The sequence below is a fragment of the Ochotona princeps genome, chromosome 32, assembly GCF_030435755.1.
Source record: "Ochotona princeps isolate mOchPri1 chromosome 32, mOchPri1.hap1, whole genome shotgun sequence".
Lineage (NCBI taxonomy): Eukaryota > Metazoa > Chordata > Mammalia > Lagomorpha > Ochotonidae > Ochotona > Ochotona princeps.
In genome coordinates this window covers 3,305,590-3,324,812 of record NC_080863.1, presented here as the reverse complement: position 1 = coordinate 3,324,812, position 19,223 = coordinate 3,305,590, and the positions used below count along the sequence as shown (strand labels likewise).

Sequence of the window (19,223 nt, the reverse complement as noted above, 5' to 3'; positions counted from 1 at the left end):
GGCGGGACCCGGAGCGCCCGGGCCGCTCCGCCCCGCGATGATGCGGCGGCCGCCGACTCGCCCCGGCCTTGTCACTCACTCCTCACCATGGTTGCAGCACAAAGCAACAAGCCCCGGAGGCCTCTTCCTCCCTGAGGAGCGGCACAGGCGGCCCGGGAAGGCGCTGAAGGAAGAGGCGGAGGAAGAGGAGGGAAGTCGCTGCTTCCCAAACAACACTCTCCGCCGGGGGTGCTGTGCGCCGCGCCTCGGCCCTCGGACGCCCGCCGCCGGGAGTCCCGACCTGGGCAGCCCGCGGCCCCTCCCGCGGCCCGCGCAGACCAGGAACAAAGTTGCCGACAGCGCCTGGGCCCGAGGGCTGCAGCCGGGGCCGGTTGCCTTGGCCGCGCCGGGCGCACGGGCAGCTTGGCTCCGCGCGCGCCCATGGGCTCGAGCGGCGGCGGCGACGGCGACCCAGCCCGCGGCGGCGGCGGGGCGGCCGGAGGGGATGCAGCAGCAGTCTGGAGGCGCGGCCGAGTCCACTAGACGGAGAGCGGCCGCGGCGGCGCTTGGGCTTCGCAGCGCCCGGACCTGAACTGGACCCACCCCGGCCTCGCCGGCCGTCACCGAGCGCCCCGGCCCTTGGGGGGCGCGCGGCCGATCCGGCGCTTTTCCGGGGACCCCTGGGCGGCGGCGCGAGCCCCTGAGAGGAGGGGGCAGAAGAAGCTCCGCCTGCCGCGGCCCTCCCCCACCCCCACTGCCACCCGTACCTCCCTAAAAATAACTCGGGCCCCGCCGAGGGCCAGGAGGAGCCGCCGCTGTCCCCCGCCAAGAGGGACCCGAGGGAGGCGTGTCGAGCCCCGGCCCGGAGGGAACCGGGCGCGCCTGGAAGCCTCGCGGGACCCAGCGACGACGAAGACGAGGAGGAGGAAGAGGAGTTGCGGGTGGGCGCGCGCGCCGCGGGCTGCGGGCCGCGGGTTTCGGGACTGAGTGCAGCCGCGTCCAGCGCTCCGGAGCGCAGGGCCCAGCCGGGCCGTCCCCCAGCGAGGACCCCGCGCCGCCGCGGTTCGGCCGATTGGCCCCCGGGCGGAAGGCGCAGGGCGGCGGCGGCAGTGCTGGGCCGGGAGGAGGCCGGCGAGGGTGCGGAGCGGCGGCCCCGGCCCGGGTGGCGGGGGGAGATGGCGTCCTACGTGGATAACAGCTTCCGCCAAGCCGTGATGAAGAACCCCGCCGAGAGGACCCCGCAGGTGAGCCCCGCTTCCACCGCCGGCGGCCCCGAGCTGGGCCACGTTTGTGCCTCGCAGGCTGGGCCCTCCCCCAGACTCCCAGTTCCTACCCGCTTCCTGGCGCCGTTCGCCCCCTATAGCACCCCACTTGTTCCTTCTGGACAACTTCCAGCCACATCCCATCTCCGACTCTTCCCCCAGCCATCCTGGGTTATCTTTGATTTTGGTCTCGGAGCCTGACCTTCCCTCTGGGTTTACCTAGCCCAGGGAGTGGGGTGGGGTGGGCTGTGTGTGGGTTTCTTTAGCTTTCCCTCTGCCCTGCGGCACTCTGCAGTATCAGTGACTGGGGTCTCTAGCCTCCCTTGGCCAGTCGTTGCTACAGTGAGCGCGGGCTGCGTCCCTACCCTTGCCTGAGGCCCCTTGCCCTTTGGAGGTGAAGGTGTTTGCAAAGGCATAGGGGATGCGCACGATTCCGCGCGCGATGCATCCGTGTCGGCCTCCTGCAGTAGAAGCTGAGTGTCTGTGTTTTTACAGAAGGGTGAAAAGTTGCATATCGAGGCTAGTGTTTTTAGCTGAAGTTGCAGAGCAGGCCTATTGCAAACACCCCCCCCTGGAAAGGTCCCTCGCTGAGGGTTCTTGCCGAGTTGCACAACATTGTCAAAATTAGGTAAGTTTGTTAACGTTTATACCTTTGTTTGCCCCCGGGCTTATGTTTCTCCTATTTTAAACAGGAGAATTGCTGATGGGGCTGGATTTGGTTGGACTGTGTTGAAAATTGCTTCTCTGCGTTTAGTAGCTGAGCGCAACACGACGTGTGTTCCTGGCTTTGGGCAGTGCTGCTTTCGGCTCTCCCAAGGCAGGTGAGGCCCTCCTGGAGCCTGGGACTGGAGCGCCGTTAGGATCCCATGCTCAGGAGTGTTGCCTGGCGTGTTGTTCAGACCCCTTCCGCTGGCGTTGACTAGTGTTTTTATTTAATGTGGGGAGAGCAGAATCAACAAGAACCTTCACTGGCTGCCTTTGGACAAGCCCCAGGAATGGCACCTGGGATCGTGTTTGATTATTATTTTTTTTCATTCTGATGGAGCCTTGTCATCTACATAGATTGCACCTATTCACCAAACTTGTGGAAAATAGGCTGTGCTTTTTTTTTAAAATTAGTAAATATGTCAGTGGCTCCAGAAAATTGCTATTGTGAAAGTCCATTTTGCATGTTGCCATGAGCCAGGGCTGTCTTGCTTTGATCTCTGTGCAGCCTCAGGGGTGCCCGACTCTCAGGTGCCCTCCTGGCTGATTTGGTTGGCACTTGTGAGCTGCGTTACTGTCTGCTGCACCTGAACGTACATATGCCCACTCCTGGTGCAAAGGCAAGGCGGGTGGCACTGAGATGTTGCCATTCCTTTCCAGCATATTCTGTGGGGGAGTGCCAGGTGCGATCACACAGGCTGAGAATGTTGGAACCTTGCAGGGCTGGTGCAGAAGCCTTCCTCAGGCCCGGTGTGGCCACGAGGAGAGGGAGGGTGCTTTTGGTTGATTAGGTAAAGAATGACAATGACTATCGACTGGAGTGGATCACCAAACAAGACTGGGAGAGACAAAGCGTTGCCAGTGACAACCTGAGCATTGTGCCAAATAAATGAACTGTGAAACTCGCCTGCTCCCTGCCAGTCGTGGAGCCCAGGGTTAAACACTGGCCCGGCACAGAGCTTGGCCTCAGCTCTAGCCAGGTGGGCCAGTGACTAAGACGGCGTCCCCAGGAGCGCACTCCCTGAAGGCACCAGCCTCTGCCCAGCCCCTAACCTCCTTGGAAAAGTCAACAAAGCAAAGCTCGCAAGCATTTTGAACATTCTTCGGTGTCAGCCCTATTAACTTTGAAGTTTGTTTGGATGTTCGTGACGCACACTCCCACATGTATTTATTGTTGTAAGGGGAAAGTAGTTTTGAAATGTGACCATTTGCTGTCTTTACCTGACTTGTCAGAAAGAAGGAATGTTTGTGGAAGTTTTGGAAGGTGCATGGAGGCTTCCTTCATGCAGACCTGGGCGTTTCTGGGCTGTTCTCTTCCCTCGGGATTGTTACAAGAACACTGCCTTATTACATAGGCTTGCTATTATGAACAGAAGGACAGGAGTTAAAAAACATTTGTTAGGTTAGGTGCAGGATTCCCCTTACGATTTATGGTGTGAGTCTCGTTGGAGGCCGAAGGTAAGCGCTTCAAGAGAAGATATTGGACAATAGATGTTGTCAAGCTCACATTTTTTAAGATTTTAAACTCAGCAGGGCAGTGTGCTGAACTCTTTTGTAGACATAGTGTTGTATTTAGGTCATCAGTTGTGTAGACGCTCCTGTGATGTCACTTATGTAACCCAGGAAGTTGGCTACAGGATAATCTGGGGTGGAGAGAGACCCAGGCTCCAATGCAGTGTAAGCTTTTTGTGTCCATATGGAAGAGAGAAACCCATTCTCTGTAGGTATGCCATCAGAGAGGAGGGATGGTCAGGAAAAACTTTGAAAAAAAATCACCTGAATTTGTAGCCATGTCCTGCGGAATCAGCCTCCTGCGGCTGTTGCTACTTCTCTTACCTGTTATTCTGAGAGAAGGAGAAGGCGTGCTTCAATCCCAAAGTGTCACCCTTATCATGTCTGGAAACCTAACCTGAGTTTTAGTCCATGGGGCACTGTGGTCTGAGTTACAAATTCCCTTGAAAATAATGAACTAAACAGCCTATTGATAGTTTTCACCGCACCTCTGTTGAATAATAGGACTCCTAAGTAATTGCTGTATTAAATTATTTGGGTTTCTGTCTTTAATCACTCGGACGAGAAACATGGTCACCAAAGTGATTTAGTGAAGTAAAAGATGGAGCTAAATTGCAAACAGCTTTTTCCCCCCAAGGCTTCATACAGTAAGATGATTTTTTTTTAACCTGAACCATTTTATTAACTTGTTGAGTTCAGGCTCTTTTAAATTGCTTCTGTAGAGTGTTTAAATGTGTAATGTTTTTATTTTTCCAAGTGGAATGTGCAAAATTGTGTCTTCAACCGCAAAACCTAACTTAATGTGTTTTTAGGAGGTTGAAAACCTGTTTCTTAAAATGATGTGTGTGTGAAGGAATTGAAAATAAGTTCGTGGAAAAATGGAATTAAAGGTGTCTATTTTGGTGTAAAACTTTTTGAAATCCATGCATAGTTTTTCCGTGACTTTTTGAAGACTTCCCATTAACATGTACTCTTGTCTCCTCCTAATTAATAATTTCATTTGACTTTTAAAAATTTTTAAAGATTTATTTTATTTTTATTGGAAAGGCAGATATACAGAGAGGAGGAGAGACAGAGAGTAAGATCTTCTGTCTGTTGATTCACTCCCCAAGCGGCCGCAGTGGCCAGAGCAAGCCAGTCCGAAGCCAGGAGCCTCTTCCAGGTCTCCCATGCTGGTGCAGGACCCCAAGGGTTTAGGCTGTCCTCAACTTCTTTCCCAGCCCACAAGTAGGGAGCTGGATGGGACGTGGGGCTGCTGGGATTAGAACCAGCGCCCATATGGGATCAGTGTGTGTACAAGGCAAGGACTTTGTCCACTAGGCTACCGCACTGGGCCCTTTTGAAATTTTGGGATAGTGGGATGACACCTCTTATTTTAATTGGTGACGTATGAATTTGTCAAGTAAATTTGTAGCAAAGAGTACCGGGGGACAGCTCATTGCAGTCACTCAGTAGAATTCATCTTGAGTCACAATGAAAGCACTGAAAAAATAAAAAAACAGCTTCCGGCCTCAGAAATTTTAGATTTTGACAATCTGCACAAAAGAGTATTTCTGACAAATCATTAAGTTTCAAATCTGATTGAAAAACTGTGACTATTACAGTTCTATTTTCCATTGGACTTTCCTTTTACTGCTATTCATGAGCCAACTCCTATTCTTACTTGACAGCTGATACTTTGGTTATATTTTAGCTCATTTTTGGATTCTCTTAGTAATTATTTCGGAAGTAGTTTTTGTTCATAAAACATAGCCAGACTGTGTGTATAACTTGAGTAGCATGTCTCACGAGAGGACTGTCCATAAATGTTTGGATTTCTTAATGGCTGTAAGGTGGTTTTTTTTTTTTTTTGGTTAAAAAATATACTTAACTGGAATAGTGGTTTCAAACTGTATTAATATATTGTGACTTTGAACACATGAGGGTTTAAATTTATGATAGAAATATTGACATTCTTTTCCAGCATTGGTAGAGGCTTAGGAGTCTTATAATAATCTTTTTTTAAAAATTAGTAATGAACAGTTCTATAATTAGCTTTGCATATCTTGGCCAAGGTTCAGAATGAATCCAGCTGCAATGTTGTGTGTCCAATAAAGGCTTATCCTACCATTCCCAACTCCGGGATTTCACAAGATAATTTGAAAAAAAAAAATAGAAGAAACTTTGAAAACTTTTTGGCCATCCCACCCCCCAGAAAGGACATAACATACAAGTGATAAAAAAACCTCCTTTCAGTGTCCTTCGATTCTGGTTTTGCTGTTTAAGAAGGGAGGATACACTGTCACGCAGGAGTTGAGTTCCTCATTACAGGCATGCCTGTTGTTCAGCACATCGCATGCAAAGATGGCATGAGATGGGTGTTTCTGGAGTCGCCAGCTTTTGTCCCCTGTGAGCAGACTGTGATGCACTTGGTCCATGTTGCTGTGTGACAGGAGGACAGTTCAGATTGACAGCACTGTGCAGGATGTGGTCTTGCTAAATCTAGACTTCTAGAGGAGTGGGTACCCACTCACTAGAGGGTCCGGGGACAGGAGGACAGTTCAGTGTGCTTGACTTGTCATCCTGTGAGCAGTACGCATTGCTGTCGGAAGACAGTTCAGTGTGCTTGGAAGTCATGGAGCAAGTAGGGGCTGCCTGTGGTTCCACTGACATTGTAGGCGCGTGGGCAGGGACCAAGAGCTCCATCCCAGACTGGCTTCCAGGGACTGTTGTTTGATCTAGAGGTTATGATGCTGGTTAGCACCTGTGCTCCACAGTGGAGTACTGGGTTTGAGTCCTGCTTCTGTGCGGATGCCCACTGCCTGGTAATGCGCATGCCAGGCCGCAGCAGGTCATGCCTTAGGCAGTTGGATCCTGCCTCACACTGCACAAACCAGATTGAGTTCCCAGCTCTTGGGTGGGTGGAATGTGAACTAACAAATGGGAATTATCTGTCGTTCTGTCTGTTCTCTTCTGCTTTACCAGGCTGTAAGCAGGAATCCGGATGGAAAGTGGAGCAGCTGGGATGTGAACTGGGATCCATTTTGGATGCTGTCGCTTGCAATTGGAGGATTAGCCAATTGAGCCATCATGCCAGCCCCAAGAACTTTGGAGCTTAAGCAGGCATGAATCAATTTATTGAGCTGAAAGTCAAAATTGACTTGTCATGACTCAATGTAATGATTGAGTCTGAGAATAGTTCCTTACTCCTCCACACTAACTTTTTTTTTGGTGGGGATTTACTTGTATAGATTGATGAGTGTTGGTGTTACTAGGGGGAGAAGCTGTGTATCACACATGTAATCGATCCTTCTGAGGTCCTTCACAGCAGGAGCATCTGTAGTCAGTAAACATGTTTTGTAGTTACAATGTCGGCTTTAATGAGCTTGCCGTCACATTCCTTTGTTGGGATTTTTGATGGTTTTTTTTTTTTTTTTTTTTTTCAGGAAAAATCACCTCTGATTTCACATGCTGATTAAACACCACTTACCGAGCTGTGTGGAGTTTTTTTTTTTTCTTTTTTTCCTTTTTCCCCCTGTGTTTGGGTATTTTCCTTTCTGCTCTTTGATTTGGGGTGTTGGTGAGTCTGATTTATACAGAGGGAGAGCAGCAGCACTGTGAGTACTTGTACTTTTTTAAAGAGACAAGTGCTTGTTTTTTGAGGTTGAGTGGAACTGTTTTTGAGGAATCAGTGGCTTGGATTTTGTCGCTGAAAAGAAATTCCTCTTCTCTTTTCATTTTTCTTTGTTTGCCTTCTGTAAGTGGAAAATCGTAGTTTGTGGAGCATTAGAAATTTTCTAATATGAGCTAAATTGCAGTGAAGTAAAAATTGGCATTTTGTCCCTGTTGACAGTTTCCTTGGAAAACTCACAATCCTTTGTGCCCCTGAATCCTTCTCTTCTAGCCAGGGGCATTTGTTCTTGGTTGACATCGAAGTCAGTAAGGAAAGATCCTAAACAAGTAGTAGTCAGAGCTGGTCATCTTGGAGAAACATGACAGAGGCTCAGCTGATAATGCACCCGGCGTTAGGCGCTGTGGCATTCATTGGAATTCTCCTGAATATTTATTTTGGAGTTAAGAGTCATTAAAATTTGAACAAAGGAATGTAAGTTTCTAGACAATTGTAGATACCCAGTTGTAACAAATAAGATGGAAATGTCTTATATACTCTTTACCCAGTTTCTGCCCTAAAAAAAAAAAAGGGTATTTATTTATTTGTAAGAGCTACAGACAGAAGCCAAGACGGATCTGTTTGACCCCGTAGATGGTTGTGGCAGCCAGTGCTTTCCAGGCGGCAGCCAGCAGCCCTTGAGCTGCATTCAGGCTTCCCGCACGCCTAACACTTCCAGCATCTTCTGCTTTTCCTAGGCCATTGGCAGGGAGCTGGAGTGTAGGTGGACCAGTGAGGCCCGGTGTCCATGTGGGCGGCTGCTATCACAGATGGCAGTTTTACCTGCTGCAGCACTCCACAGCAGAGTCCAGTGGGGATAATAACATGATACTGTGCAGCACAGGACGTGTGGAGCGTGGCAGAGGAGTCTTCCTGCTGCCCTGCTGCAGTCACAATCATTCTTTCAGCTCATGCAGGGCGACCTCCGATCTCTCCTCAATCTCTCTAATTGTGTTATTTCAGAACATTTCTAAACACCGGTAAAATTTCTAAAACACCGGTGGTAATTGTGCAAGTTGGTATGGATTTATAGTTCTACCTATAAAATACAGATCAAAGATCAAAATATGATTTTGGATGAGAACGAATTGGAAGCCTAACACATTTGGGATTTGTTGATAGATGTGGTTCCATAAAAATTTTGTGTTTTGATAGTAGAAGTAGAGAAGCTAGCTTAAGTTAGCTCTACCTGTTGTGGTCTTGCATTCAGACATGCTTTCTTTGCTGCAAACGAAGGGGTGTGTATTTAAAACAAATCGAAAGGTAGTGTAGGGGCCAGCAGTGTAGCTCAGCAGGCTGATCGGGATCCCATGTGGATGCCAGTTTGGGTCCTGGCTGCTCCACTTCTGATCCAGCTCTCTACTTGTGGCTCCTAAGTGACTAATGGGCAGGCTACTGAGTGACTAATGGTCAGGTAAGTGACTAATGGGCAGGTAGCGTATACAGTGTGGAGACCCTGGACATCCTGCATGGCATTGTAGCAAATTCCATCACACTATACAGAACAGCATGCAATGTAAAATGTAACAATTATTATTTTTAAAGATTTATTTGTTTTTATTGGAAAGTCAGTTATACAGAGAGAAGGAGAGACAGAGAGAAGGATCTTTCATCCACTGGTTCACTCCTCCGGTGTCTGCAATGGCCGGAGCTGAGCAGATCCGAATCCAGGAGCCAGGAGTTTCTTCTGGGTCTCCCATGTGGGTACAGAGTTCCAAGACTTTGGGCTGTCCTCTACTGCTTTCCCAGGCCACAAGCAGGGAGCTGGATGGAAAGTAGAGTGACCGGGACATGAACTGGTACCCATATGGGCCAGCATGTGCAAGGCAAGTACTTTAGCCACTAGGCTACTGTGCCAGGCCTGACAATTATTTTTGTAATTTTTTTGAAACGTTTTCAGATCATAACTCACCAGGTAGCTGACACTAGGATAAGGAAAGACCACCATCTACACAAAGTAGTGCCAGTGATCAAATTTGGTTCAAACGGAGTCACAAAATAATGACAATACTAGTTCATAGCCTCTAAGGAAGGACTATCCATGAGCTCACATTAAGAGAAGTAACTAATTAAAGAGACACTACTCCTTGTTACATTATACTTTACAAAGTGTGGAGTGATAGAAATGTAACTCACTGCAAGCAAACAGCTCGGTAGGATTTGTTGAAGGTCAGCATTATCAAAGGATGCTAGAGTTAGTGGGCGAAAGTGTGATGAGAAATACCCTTAGGTAACATCACCGGGAATTTGCATAGCATCAAAGTGTCTCTCACAAGCTTAATTGAAAGGAAAGAATACGGTTATAGTGAAGAAAATTGGTTGACATGGAATTAACCAGCTGATCAAAGCCAGCATCATCAGAAATAAGATGCCAACACCATGTGTCTTCTGAAAGGCAGTGGGAAGCAGACATCTGTGGCATTCTTTTTTTTTTTTTTTAATAAGATTTTATTTTTATTGTATTACAAAGTCAGATATACAGAGACGAGGAGAGACAGAGAGGAAGATCTTCCGTCCGATGATTCACTCCCCAAGTGAGCCGCAACGGCCGGTGCGTGCTGATCCGATGCCGGGAACCAGGAACCTCTTCCGGGTCTCCCACGCGGGTGCGGGGTCCCAATGCATTGGGCCGTCCTGGACTGCTTTCCCAGGCCACAAGCATGGAGCTGGATGGGAAGTGGAGCTGCCGGGATTAGAACCGGCGCCCATGTGGGATCCCAGGGCGTTCAAGGAGAGGACTTTAGCTGTTAGGCCACGCCGCCGGGCCTGACATCTGTGGCATTCTTATTTTAAAAAGAAAGAAAAAAAGCTAGGGAGACAACAGACAGACAGACCAGGACATCCTACAAAATGACTGGCATGTCCTCCCCAAAGTGTGGAAGGCTTGGAAGAAAGAATTGCTGTGGAACTGAGGCCGATTTGCAGAAACCAAGGCGGTGTCGTAATCCAATGTACACGAGGGATTCTCGAGTTAGTGGTGGATGTTTGGTGTGGTACGTGATGTTTCTTGGCATTCCATTGGAATGTCATGGTTCACAGCCTGTCCTGTCGGTGGGCATCCTGGGAGGCTCTGTGTCCGCAAGGAAGGAGGCTGAGCCTGGACTCCTGGCTTTGAGCTGGCCCCGTGCTGAGCTGCAGGCATTGAGGGCAGGAGAGAGTGTGTGAGTGTGTGAATGTGTGGCTGTTGAATCAGATGAGTTAGCTCTTTCTGCCTTACAGATTAAAAAAAAAATAGAAACAAGTAAAACTGAATAAAGAGAAACACTGTTAGAACGAACGGCAAAATGTAGGTACGTTTTACCGTAGTTACTGTAGATGTCCAATTATGAGATGCTGGATGAAGACACGGTTAGGGTTCCTGAATTATTTTACAACTTCTTTTAGAATAAAATTCAATTCCGCAAAGTTTAAAAGGACCATAGCTTTTGGAGTTTGTCTGACCCTGAAAAATGTCTATCAAATTATTTATTAAAAATGATGTATTTCCTGGTGAATAATTTAACCTTAACGAAGAACCCCATTGCCCTCTAGTTGTAATTCTTATCTGTTGATTCATTTTTATCCCTGCCCCAAATTTTGTAGATGGTTACAAGATAGACTGTATTTTTCCAGTTTTGAATATTTTGTTATCTTCACTTTACATAATTAGATTATTTAGCATAAGGAAGGAAGTATATTCTCTGTACATTACCTAAAATAAAAAAAGCTGCGGTAGTAGTAGTTTAAGGAAGTCAGTGAAATTTAGGTTGTACATTCCCCCCTCATTCTTTTCACTTTCCTGTGAACTTAAAAATTCGTTAAATTGTTAGTTTTGGTAAGTGAGGAGGTGAAAGGGAGGAAAGGAAGTGTCCAGGATGTGATTAAAAAGTCTTGTTAGAAACACTAATATAGCTGTGGATGTTAACATATAAGCTAATTGCATTCAGTACTTTCATTTGGACTTTTTCTGGACTTTGTTAAGATCCAAAAAGAAAATTAAATGAACTTTAAAAGTCGAAATCAGGACAAGAATCTCTATACATCTGTCTTCCCCTCGTGTATATAATTGTGTGCCTTTGTATTTAGTTTACAAAGCCATTCTGCACCTTAAACTCACCGTCCCCAGCTCCTCCACCATGGATTAGTTACCTACCTTTATTCATTCCTCTCCTCTTCCTGTCTCTTTATCTCTTTCCCTTCCTCCCTCCCTCCTTCCTTTCTTCCTTTTCAAAGCTAGAAACTAGTAACTGCGCCTGGGTGCCAAGCAAGCAAGTGCTTGGGTCGTCACCTGCTTTCCCAGATAACATCTGGGGCAGGAACCAGGCACTCCTCTATGGGATGGAGGAGGCCCCAGGACAGCCCAAGCTGCTGTCCCGTGACACCTGCTCACTTTTTATTCTTTTTGATAGTAAACACTGGAGAATGCATGCAGGTTTCAGATCCTATGCATTTTGTTGTAATTGAAATCAGTGTCTGTGTTTGAAGATTGGGTTAAAAAATTCAGGGCCTCACATTTGAAACAAATATAAATGTGATAGGATTAGGGAGGCGTTTATTGTTTTTACTAAAAAGGCAAACCATTTGTTTTCTGTGTTTCACAAGGATCTTTAAAAGATCTATTTGTTTGAACGGCAGAATGACATTGAGAGATGGAGACGGAGAACAAGAGAGAGAGAGCAAGCTTTTTTTCTACTGGGTTACTCACCAAATACTGTAATAGCTGGGGATAGATCAGGCCAGAGCCATGACTTCGGAGCTCCATCTGGATTCCTCACATAGGTGGCAGAGGACCAGTAAGTTGGGCCATCCTCCCAGGCGTGTTAGTAGAGGGCTGGACCAGAAGCGTATTAGCCTAGACTTGAATCTGTACTCTGATAAGGGATACTGACATTGTAGGTGGCAGCTTAATTCCTCACCCGTTAGATGCTTCAAGTGTTAGTTTTCATTTGAGGGTGCAAATGAAAGAGGAAAGAATCGACTAGCCTTTCAAATTACTAAACTCTTTGAGAATAAAAATGCTATAAACATTTAGAAATAGACTGAAGTGATGTAATGTCCATCCAGTTATAATTTCTATAACTTAGAATTTTGCAAAGGAGAATGTGGTTTTGTTCCCCTCGATGCAGTCTTGCTCTGGCAAACTCTGTTTTCTCTTTGACTCACTGGTGTAGTAAGAAAGCTTGGTCAAGCTGTGAGAAGTATGTGACTATCCATCCAAGTTACGTCTTTGAATTATTGTATTGAGAACTGCTGGATACAATGTTCACATTTCCAAACGAGTAGAAAAGAGTTTTCAAAAACTCATATGGGTCCAAAATATTGAAATACAATGTCATAAAATGCCAAGACTCGAGGTAAGGAGGAATTTCACAGCATTTCAGTTTGTGTGTAATTTTCCTTCATGTGGGATTCCTGCCCTCTCCTCCAGTTTTACGGAGCTGGAAGAAATTGAAGAGCAGTCTTTAGGGGCAGGCATTTTCTGCATGCCTATTTCTTGGATCTGGGATACCACAAGCTTTTAGACATAGGTGATGTGCTTAGAGGACCAGAAGTTCTTTGTTCCCAAGCAGAACCTTCAAACCTAGTTGTCATCTGAGATTTAAATGGACATGGGTGTGAATTCCTATCTTGAATCCATTTTCCCTGGTGTGGTTTAAATCTACATCCTATAGTTCAGCCAGCTCTGTAGGAGGAAACATAGTAAAGTCATTTCACTTTGAAAGTCCTTGTTCTACTGCACGTATTCTGGGATGGTTGGTTTCCTACTTCTTATTTTAATTATATTTGATAGTTGTCTTATTTAGTGTATTTTCTGCATTTAACTTAGCAGTCATGAAGCTGGTCTTTGGTGTCCAACAAAGCTGTGTTGCCTTGATCAGGGTATTTAGCCTTAGTGGGCTTTGGGCTTATGAATTTCATAGACTGTGAACACAGTGAGGCCCTGAGATTGGTTTGCCAAGTAAACATGTTAAAGTAAACACAAACTTAATAGGCATTGTTCTTGATAGGGAAGTATGTCTTGCAGTGGCTGTTTGGCCTATCAGGTAGAGACACGAGTTGGATGCCAGAATCCCACCTTGAATTGTCTATCTGTGAGTCTTGGCTTTGTTCCTGATTCCAGCTTTGGGTTCATGCAGGTTAAGTGGGTGGGTCCTGCCACCCAGGTGGAAAGTGTGAATTGAGTTCCCAGCTTCAGCCCCTGCCCGGGCTATTGTGGGCATCTGGGCAGTGAACCAGTCATTGGTTCACGGCTAAATCCTGCTACCACTGCTGGCATCCCATATGGGAGCTGGTTCTCTGGTCCTGGCTGCTCCACTTGCACTCCAGCTCCCTGCTGTGGATTGGGAAGGAGGGGAGGATGACTCAGGGCCTGAGGCCCCAGCGGCACCCACGTGGTAGAGCTCAGGAGAGCCCTGGCTACTGGCTGCCAGCTTCAGCTCAGCTCTGGCTAGTGCAGCCATTTGGGAGGTGAGCCAGTGGATGGCGGATCTCTCTCTGTCTCTCTTTCCCTCTGGAAATCTGCCTTTCAAATAAAAATAAATAAATATGATCTTTTTTAAAAACTTGACATTTCACTATCATAAACATTAGGAAGGTTTTAATCTCAGAACAAATTTATGTAGCTGTATTTTGTCACATTGTTCTCTTGTCAAGGACTGCTGGACATTTTACCCTGGCTGGATGTGGCGTTGTATTAGCTTCATAGGATTCTCAGTGCAGTCTCTGGTACGGAGAGCTGGTGTCTGTTTGCTCCTGTGTTTTTCAGTAGTTGTTACTCTGATGTTACTTCTTGTTATTGATAACTTTTCTTCTTTAGTGTTTCAGTGTTTCTTACTCAGATGATTTGGCAGTCTTGGTTTGTAGTATAGATTGTATCAACATTGAAGTCTCCAGGTTACTGAAACCTTGTGCACAGAGGGTTAAGTTTTAACTCGTTTTTCTCACCGGTAGGACATGTGTAACGATAGGTGGTACAGGGCTGGGCAGGTGCATTTGCTCCAGGATGTGTTAAAGAAGCTAACCTAGACTTCTAGCTAACCTGAGAATTTTTTAGTCTTTGAGGTCACAAGATGTTACTGAGGAGGAGGAGGAGGAGGAAAGGGTTTTGAAGTCTCTAGTGATCTTTGATAGCAACAGAGTAGTGTGGTAAAAACAAATTCTGTTCTGGGTGATGGTTTTGTATCACGATTCAGAAGGAAAACTTTCCAGAGCTGCATCACAGGTTTACTCTTAGCTGCAAATTGGAGTACAAGTTGAGCATCCTTGAACTGGAGATCCAGAAGCAGAAGTACTCTAAAATCAGAATCTGTCACACAGAGAAAGATTTTCCATCCACTGGTTCACTCTCCAGTGGCAGCAGTGCCTGAGGCTGGGCCAGACTGGAGCCAGGAGCCAGGAGCTTCTCTCAGTGGCTCAAAGACCTGGTCCATCTTTCTCTGCTTTTCCAGATGCCCTAGCAGAGAGCTTGATGAAGTGTGAAGGATTGGAAACCATATGGATGCCAGTGTTACACGTGGCAGCCTCACCCACTGTGCCACGGTTCCAACTGCAAAATATGAACCTTTTGTGATCTTCGCTGTTTGTCCAGAAACAGAGATATGTACATGTGACTTCATGTGATGGCTCACATCATAGCGCAGATGCACTAAAACTCTTGTAGGATCACCTGCGGGAATTGTGTGAACATAAAGGACTGTTCTGAAAAGACGGGTTCCTTCTCCAGGTGATCTCACGTGCATGCAAATATCTAGAAACATGAAAAAATGTACTTGGCTTTGAAGCTTTGCTTTCTCTAGAAAGGCAGGAAAGAGATTCAGATTATTGGGTGCCATGAGCTGGTAATATTTGTCCAGTTTGCTGTGCACAGGCGACAGATGACTGTAGCAATCTCTTGCAATGCTTTTCTCAGGAGACTTGTGTGAGAGGCTGATTCAGTTGAAAGCTGCATTATTGTAGCTTCAGTTTTGCAATTGTAGAGGTCATCCACTTTCTGATTGACTTATTAGGTGTGTGACTTTTGGGCTGTCAGTGTTTAAAAACGGGGGTGAAAATATTAGTGGCTGTACATGTTGCTTATAAACACTGTAACTTAAGTTTCTGTGGTAAGCTGGTTCTAAGTATCTCATAAATTGATATCAAGATTAAAAGCCTATCTTGTGACAAGCTTGGATATTTCTAAATTTCTGTTTGCTTCAGATTCTGTGCCAACATTTTATTTTGTTGGTTCCATTTGTGTATTAATATTGCTGCAGATGGTACTATTTTCCACATTGCATTTTTTATTACTCAAAAGCTGAATCATCACTTTTTTAAAAAGATTTATTTATTTTAATGTGAAAGGCAGATATACAGAGAGAACGAGAGACAGAAAGATCTTCCATCCTCTGGTTCATTCCCCAAATAGCCGCAATGGCCAGAGCTGAGATGATTCACCCCGCAAGCAGCCGCTATGGCTGGAGCTGCGCTGATCCGAAGCCGGGAACCCAGAGCTTCTTCCAGGTCTCCCACACGGGTACAGGGTCCCACCTCGACTGCTTTCCCAGGCCACAAGCAGGGAGCTGGCTGGGAAGCAGGGCTGCTGGGATTAGAACCGGCACCCATATGGGATCCCGGTGCATGCAAGGCAAGGACTTTAGCCACTAGCTAAAGTTAAAACCTGCGTGGGATACCCGGTTCTAGAGCCTTGCCTTGCTGCCTTCTGATTGCCTTGCAGGCCTGGGGTGCGGCCAGGATTCCTGGGAGGCTGTGACAGTCAGGGGAGTGCTTGCAGCTGGCGGCTTCAGTAGCGGCTGGGATGAATGGGAAAGCTTGCGGGGCTACCTCAGCTTGTCCATGCTTGAAGCACACCGTCCATTGCATGGGTTCTCTTGATTTGGGGAGCTTCATACAGATGATTTGGAAGTTGGTCTGTATCCTTCTTTTTTAAAAACTATTTTTATCTTATGAAACACACACACAGATGGAGAGAGATCTTCCATCTGCTGTTTCATTCTCCAAGTGGCCTGTGACAGCCAGGGCCGGGCCAGGAGCATAGAACTTCATCCGGGTTGCCCATGTGGGTGGCAGGGACCTAAGCGCTTGAGCTAACAGACAGTTGCAATCAGAGTAGACTGGGTCCAACCCAGGCACAGAGGTATAGAATGCAGGCATCCCAAGGTGAACTTGGCATTGCACCACATTTGTGCCCCAACATCATTTTGAACTGAACCAATTCTAGGAGGAAGTGGGCCCACCAGTGTCTCAGGAGCAACTATTTGAACCTAATGACTTTTTTCCCCCTTTTTTTATTTTTGTGGTTCTGGGTGATCATTTATGGTGTAAGGGTTCTATAGTTGATAAAGACTAACATCTTCCGTTAGCCTTATCTATGGAAGGGGAAGCTAAAGTCAGGGAGGACACGTCCTGTGTCAGGAAAACAGAAGTGGAGCTGGAAGAGAGAGAGAGAGATTGATTTTGTGTTGGACGGGGGCGGGGGTGCTGTTAGAGCTGTGGATGAGCATCTTACGCCGCCTCCTCCTTCCCTTTGGTTACATGTGTTAAGTTTTCCTTTCCTGGGTTCTCTTTTGGGCTGTCTTGAGAACTACCAACTAATTTCAGGGCTCAAGGACCTAATAGTCCTTCTGTAATCACAAACCTCTAATCCTTTTGCTGAAGGGGTGTCTTTAGGCAGAGAGGGATGAGCAGGAGGGGACTCACTCTGGCTTTTATCACTGTTATTTAAACACAGCAAACACAAAGCTTTTTTGCCTACCCAGTTATTTTTCCTTCCTAAATATAGCCAAACAAGGAGTAGGACTTTGAGTAGCTCTAATGAAGTTTCTGTTGGTGATGTTTACAAGCCTCCTCAGAGGGTGCAAAAAAAGATGTTTGATTCCCTAAATAGGATTATTGAACCTGTTAGATTCTAGGTATAATATTGACACAGATGTGTGCATATGGTTTTTGTGAATCATAGACTTTTGCTTAAAGAAAGGTCACTTAAAAATTTTTTTTACAAGGATTTTTATTACAAAGGCAGAGTTACGGAGAGAGAGAGAGAGAGAGAGTCTTCCGTCCATTGTTTCTCTCCTCAAATGCAGCAGTGGCAGAGCTAGGCTGGTCTGAAGCAGCAGCCAGGAGCCAGGGGCCAGGGGCCTGGGCATCTGGGCATCTGGGCATTTTCTGCCGCTGTTCCAGGTGCAGACCAGCAGGGAGCAGCTGGGACTTGAACCGGTGCCCCTGTGGGTTGCTGGTACCACAACTGGAAGCTTAGCTGCTACACCATGGAGCTAGCCCTTGTTAAGGACACATTGTTGTCTAGGTTGTTGTGTTTGGTTTTCTATCCTAACTTTCCTGAGGATTTGCCTAGGATTTCTCAAAATTTGTCGTCACCATTAGATGCAGTATTGTTCCTGAATTTGGCTTTTAATTATTATTAAAATAAACACACCACTCTGAATACTTTCAGTCTGTCAGATACAGGATAGCCCCCGTGCCTGGTGTAAGCCAGGGGCTCTGCTTACAGTAAACTAATGGCGTGTCAGAGTCAAGATACATCAGTGTTCTGTGGGTCTCAAAGATTTCTGATTTTTTATTTACTTAGCAATCCAGAAATATTTTTAGTGCCTTGTTATCTTGCTTGAAATGATTGTAGACATATTATCTAAACCTTGAAATTGAAGTAATAGATAAAATTGCTTGGTTTTTATTAAATTGTTTACATTTCTGGATCTTGTATCCAGACAGATTTGGACATGTTTGTAAGCCATTCATTCTCTTTGTTTCCAGTTGCTGTTACTTCTCTGGCAACCGCAAAAGATGGCTTTTAAATAATTCACATTATAATTTGTACATCTATGGCAATTAATTATATCAATACAAGTTAAGAAAAGAGACTATTCCAGTGGGAGCTTGGAGACTAAAAGTGAAATTACTTGTTGAGAGCTTTTATCATGGTTCAGGGGAGACACTGAATTTGGCAACACTGTCTCGTTGGTGCTGCCAAGTGTAACTTTATAGAAGATGCAGTCGGAACCTGAAGTCAGCGCTGGCACAACTCTGCCTACTGTCTCCTTTCCATCAGCTGTTTATCTTTAAAGGATGTCACTTTTTATACTTTCACATATCATGCCAGTTATTTCTGAAAATAGTTAATTTACTGGAAAGGGTTGAAATGTTTTAAGTCCTATGGTATTTGGCATCTTGTATATTTGTGGTGTTTTGTTTGTTTTGGGGAAGGTAGTACCTGCCTTTCAGGAATACAGTACCTGCCTTCACATTGGGACAAAATAGCGTCATGGAGTAGTGAAAAAGATCCTAACATATCCTACAATCTTTAAAATTGTGGTGTAAAGGAGGCCACCATTCTAACCAAATGGAACACTGGAAATAAGGCAGAAGAGCCCAATACATAGCTTCATTCTGACTGCTTATTTTTATAGTTTTCCATGTGTATGAAATAAATGCTTTTGATTGTAGAATGACAATCATTCTGTCTCATATTTAGGCTAACCAGAAAAAAATTTTTTTCTGACATCCCCATGTGATGATCTCTTTCATAAAATTGTAAGAAATTTTCAGAATTTTCTTTTTAATTGACAGTTGTCTCTTATACTGATTATAAAAACGACTATATTAAAATTGTACAAGAACCTCACACTTGTCTATTTTTTGGTTGACTCTGACCTAATTTCCATTTCCTCTCATTTTTACTTTTCTCAGTGAATGGTAAGATCAAAGCTACAAGAAAAATGCTGTTGTGGTTGTATTTATTTGGGATGGTGTTTAGAGCAAAAATCCCAGCGCTTCATTTCTCACTGTCAGATAGAGCCTATCCATGCGCGTGGTCGTTGTCCAGAATTATGCTTGCAACCACAGAGAACAGCAGTCCTCTTGGCTGAACTCCCTTGTAGTTGGATTAATTTTGCCAAAGTGGTAACAGTGGAGTTTAGCAAAGCGAACACTTGTTTATTGTCCCTTATTGGTCTTCTTTTTATTTTAATGGCCGTCATTCTCACAGCTTAAGTGCCTCGCAGTTGTGCCTTCTAGATTTCATTTCTTGTGCTGAGAATTCTTTGTGAACACTGAAATCCCTCCCTCACGTGCTGGTCAGTTCCAGAGCCTAGCTCCAGTGTTTCCGAGGCGTTTCTCCTCGCTTA

General features: G+C 45.7%; 1 protein-coding gene across 5 annotated transcripts in view; it reads left to right on the top strand.

Annotated features, from left to right (window-relative positions):
• Positions 1 to 815: 815 nt before the first annotated feature.
• Positions 816 to 19,223, top strand: part of RAPGEF2 (Rap guanine nucleotide exchange factor 2) — a 170,204-nt gene continuing 151,796 nt past the window's right edge. For all 5 annotated transcript variants that reach the window (XM_058657510.1, XM_036496535.2, XM_058657509.1 and 2 more), the window contains exon 1: positions 816 to 1,223. In XM_058657510.1, coding sequence (XP_058513493.1) covers positions 1,155 to 1,223 — 69 coding nt within the window. In that variant the 5' untranslated portion in view covers positions 816 to 1,154. The remainder of the gene's footprint in view (positions 1,224 to 19,223) is intronic.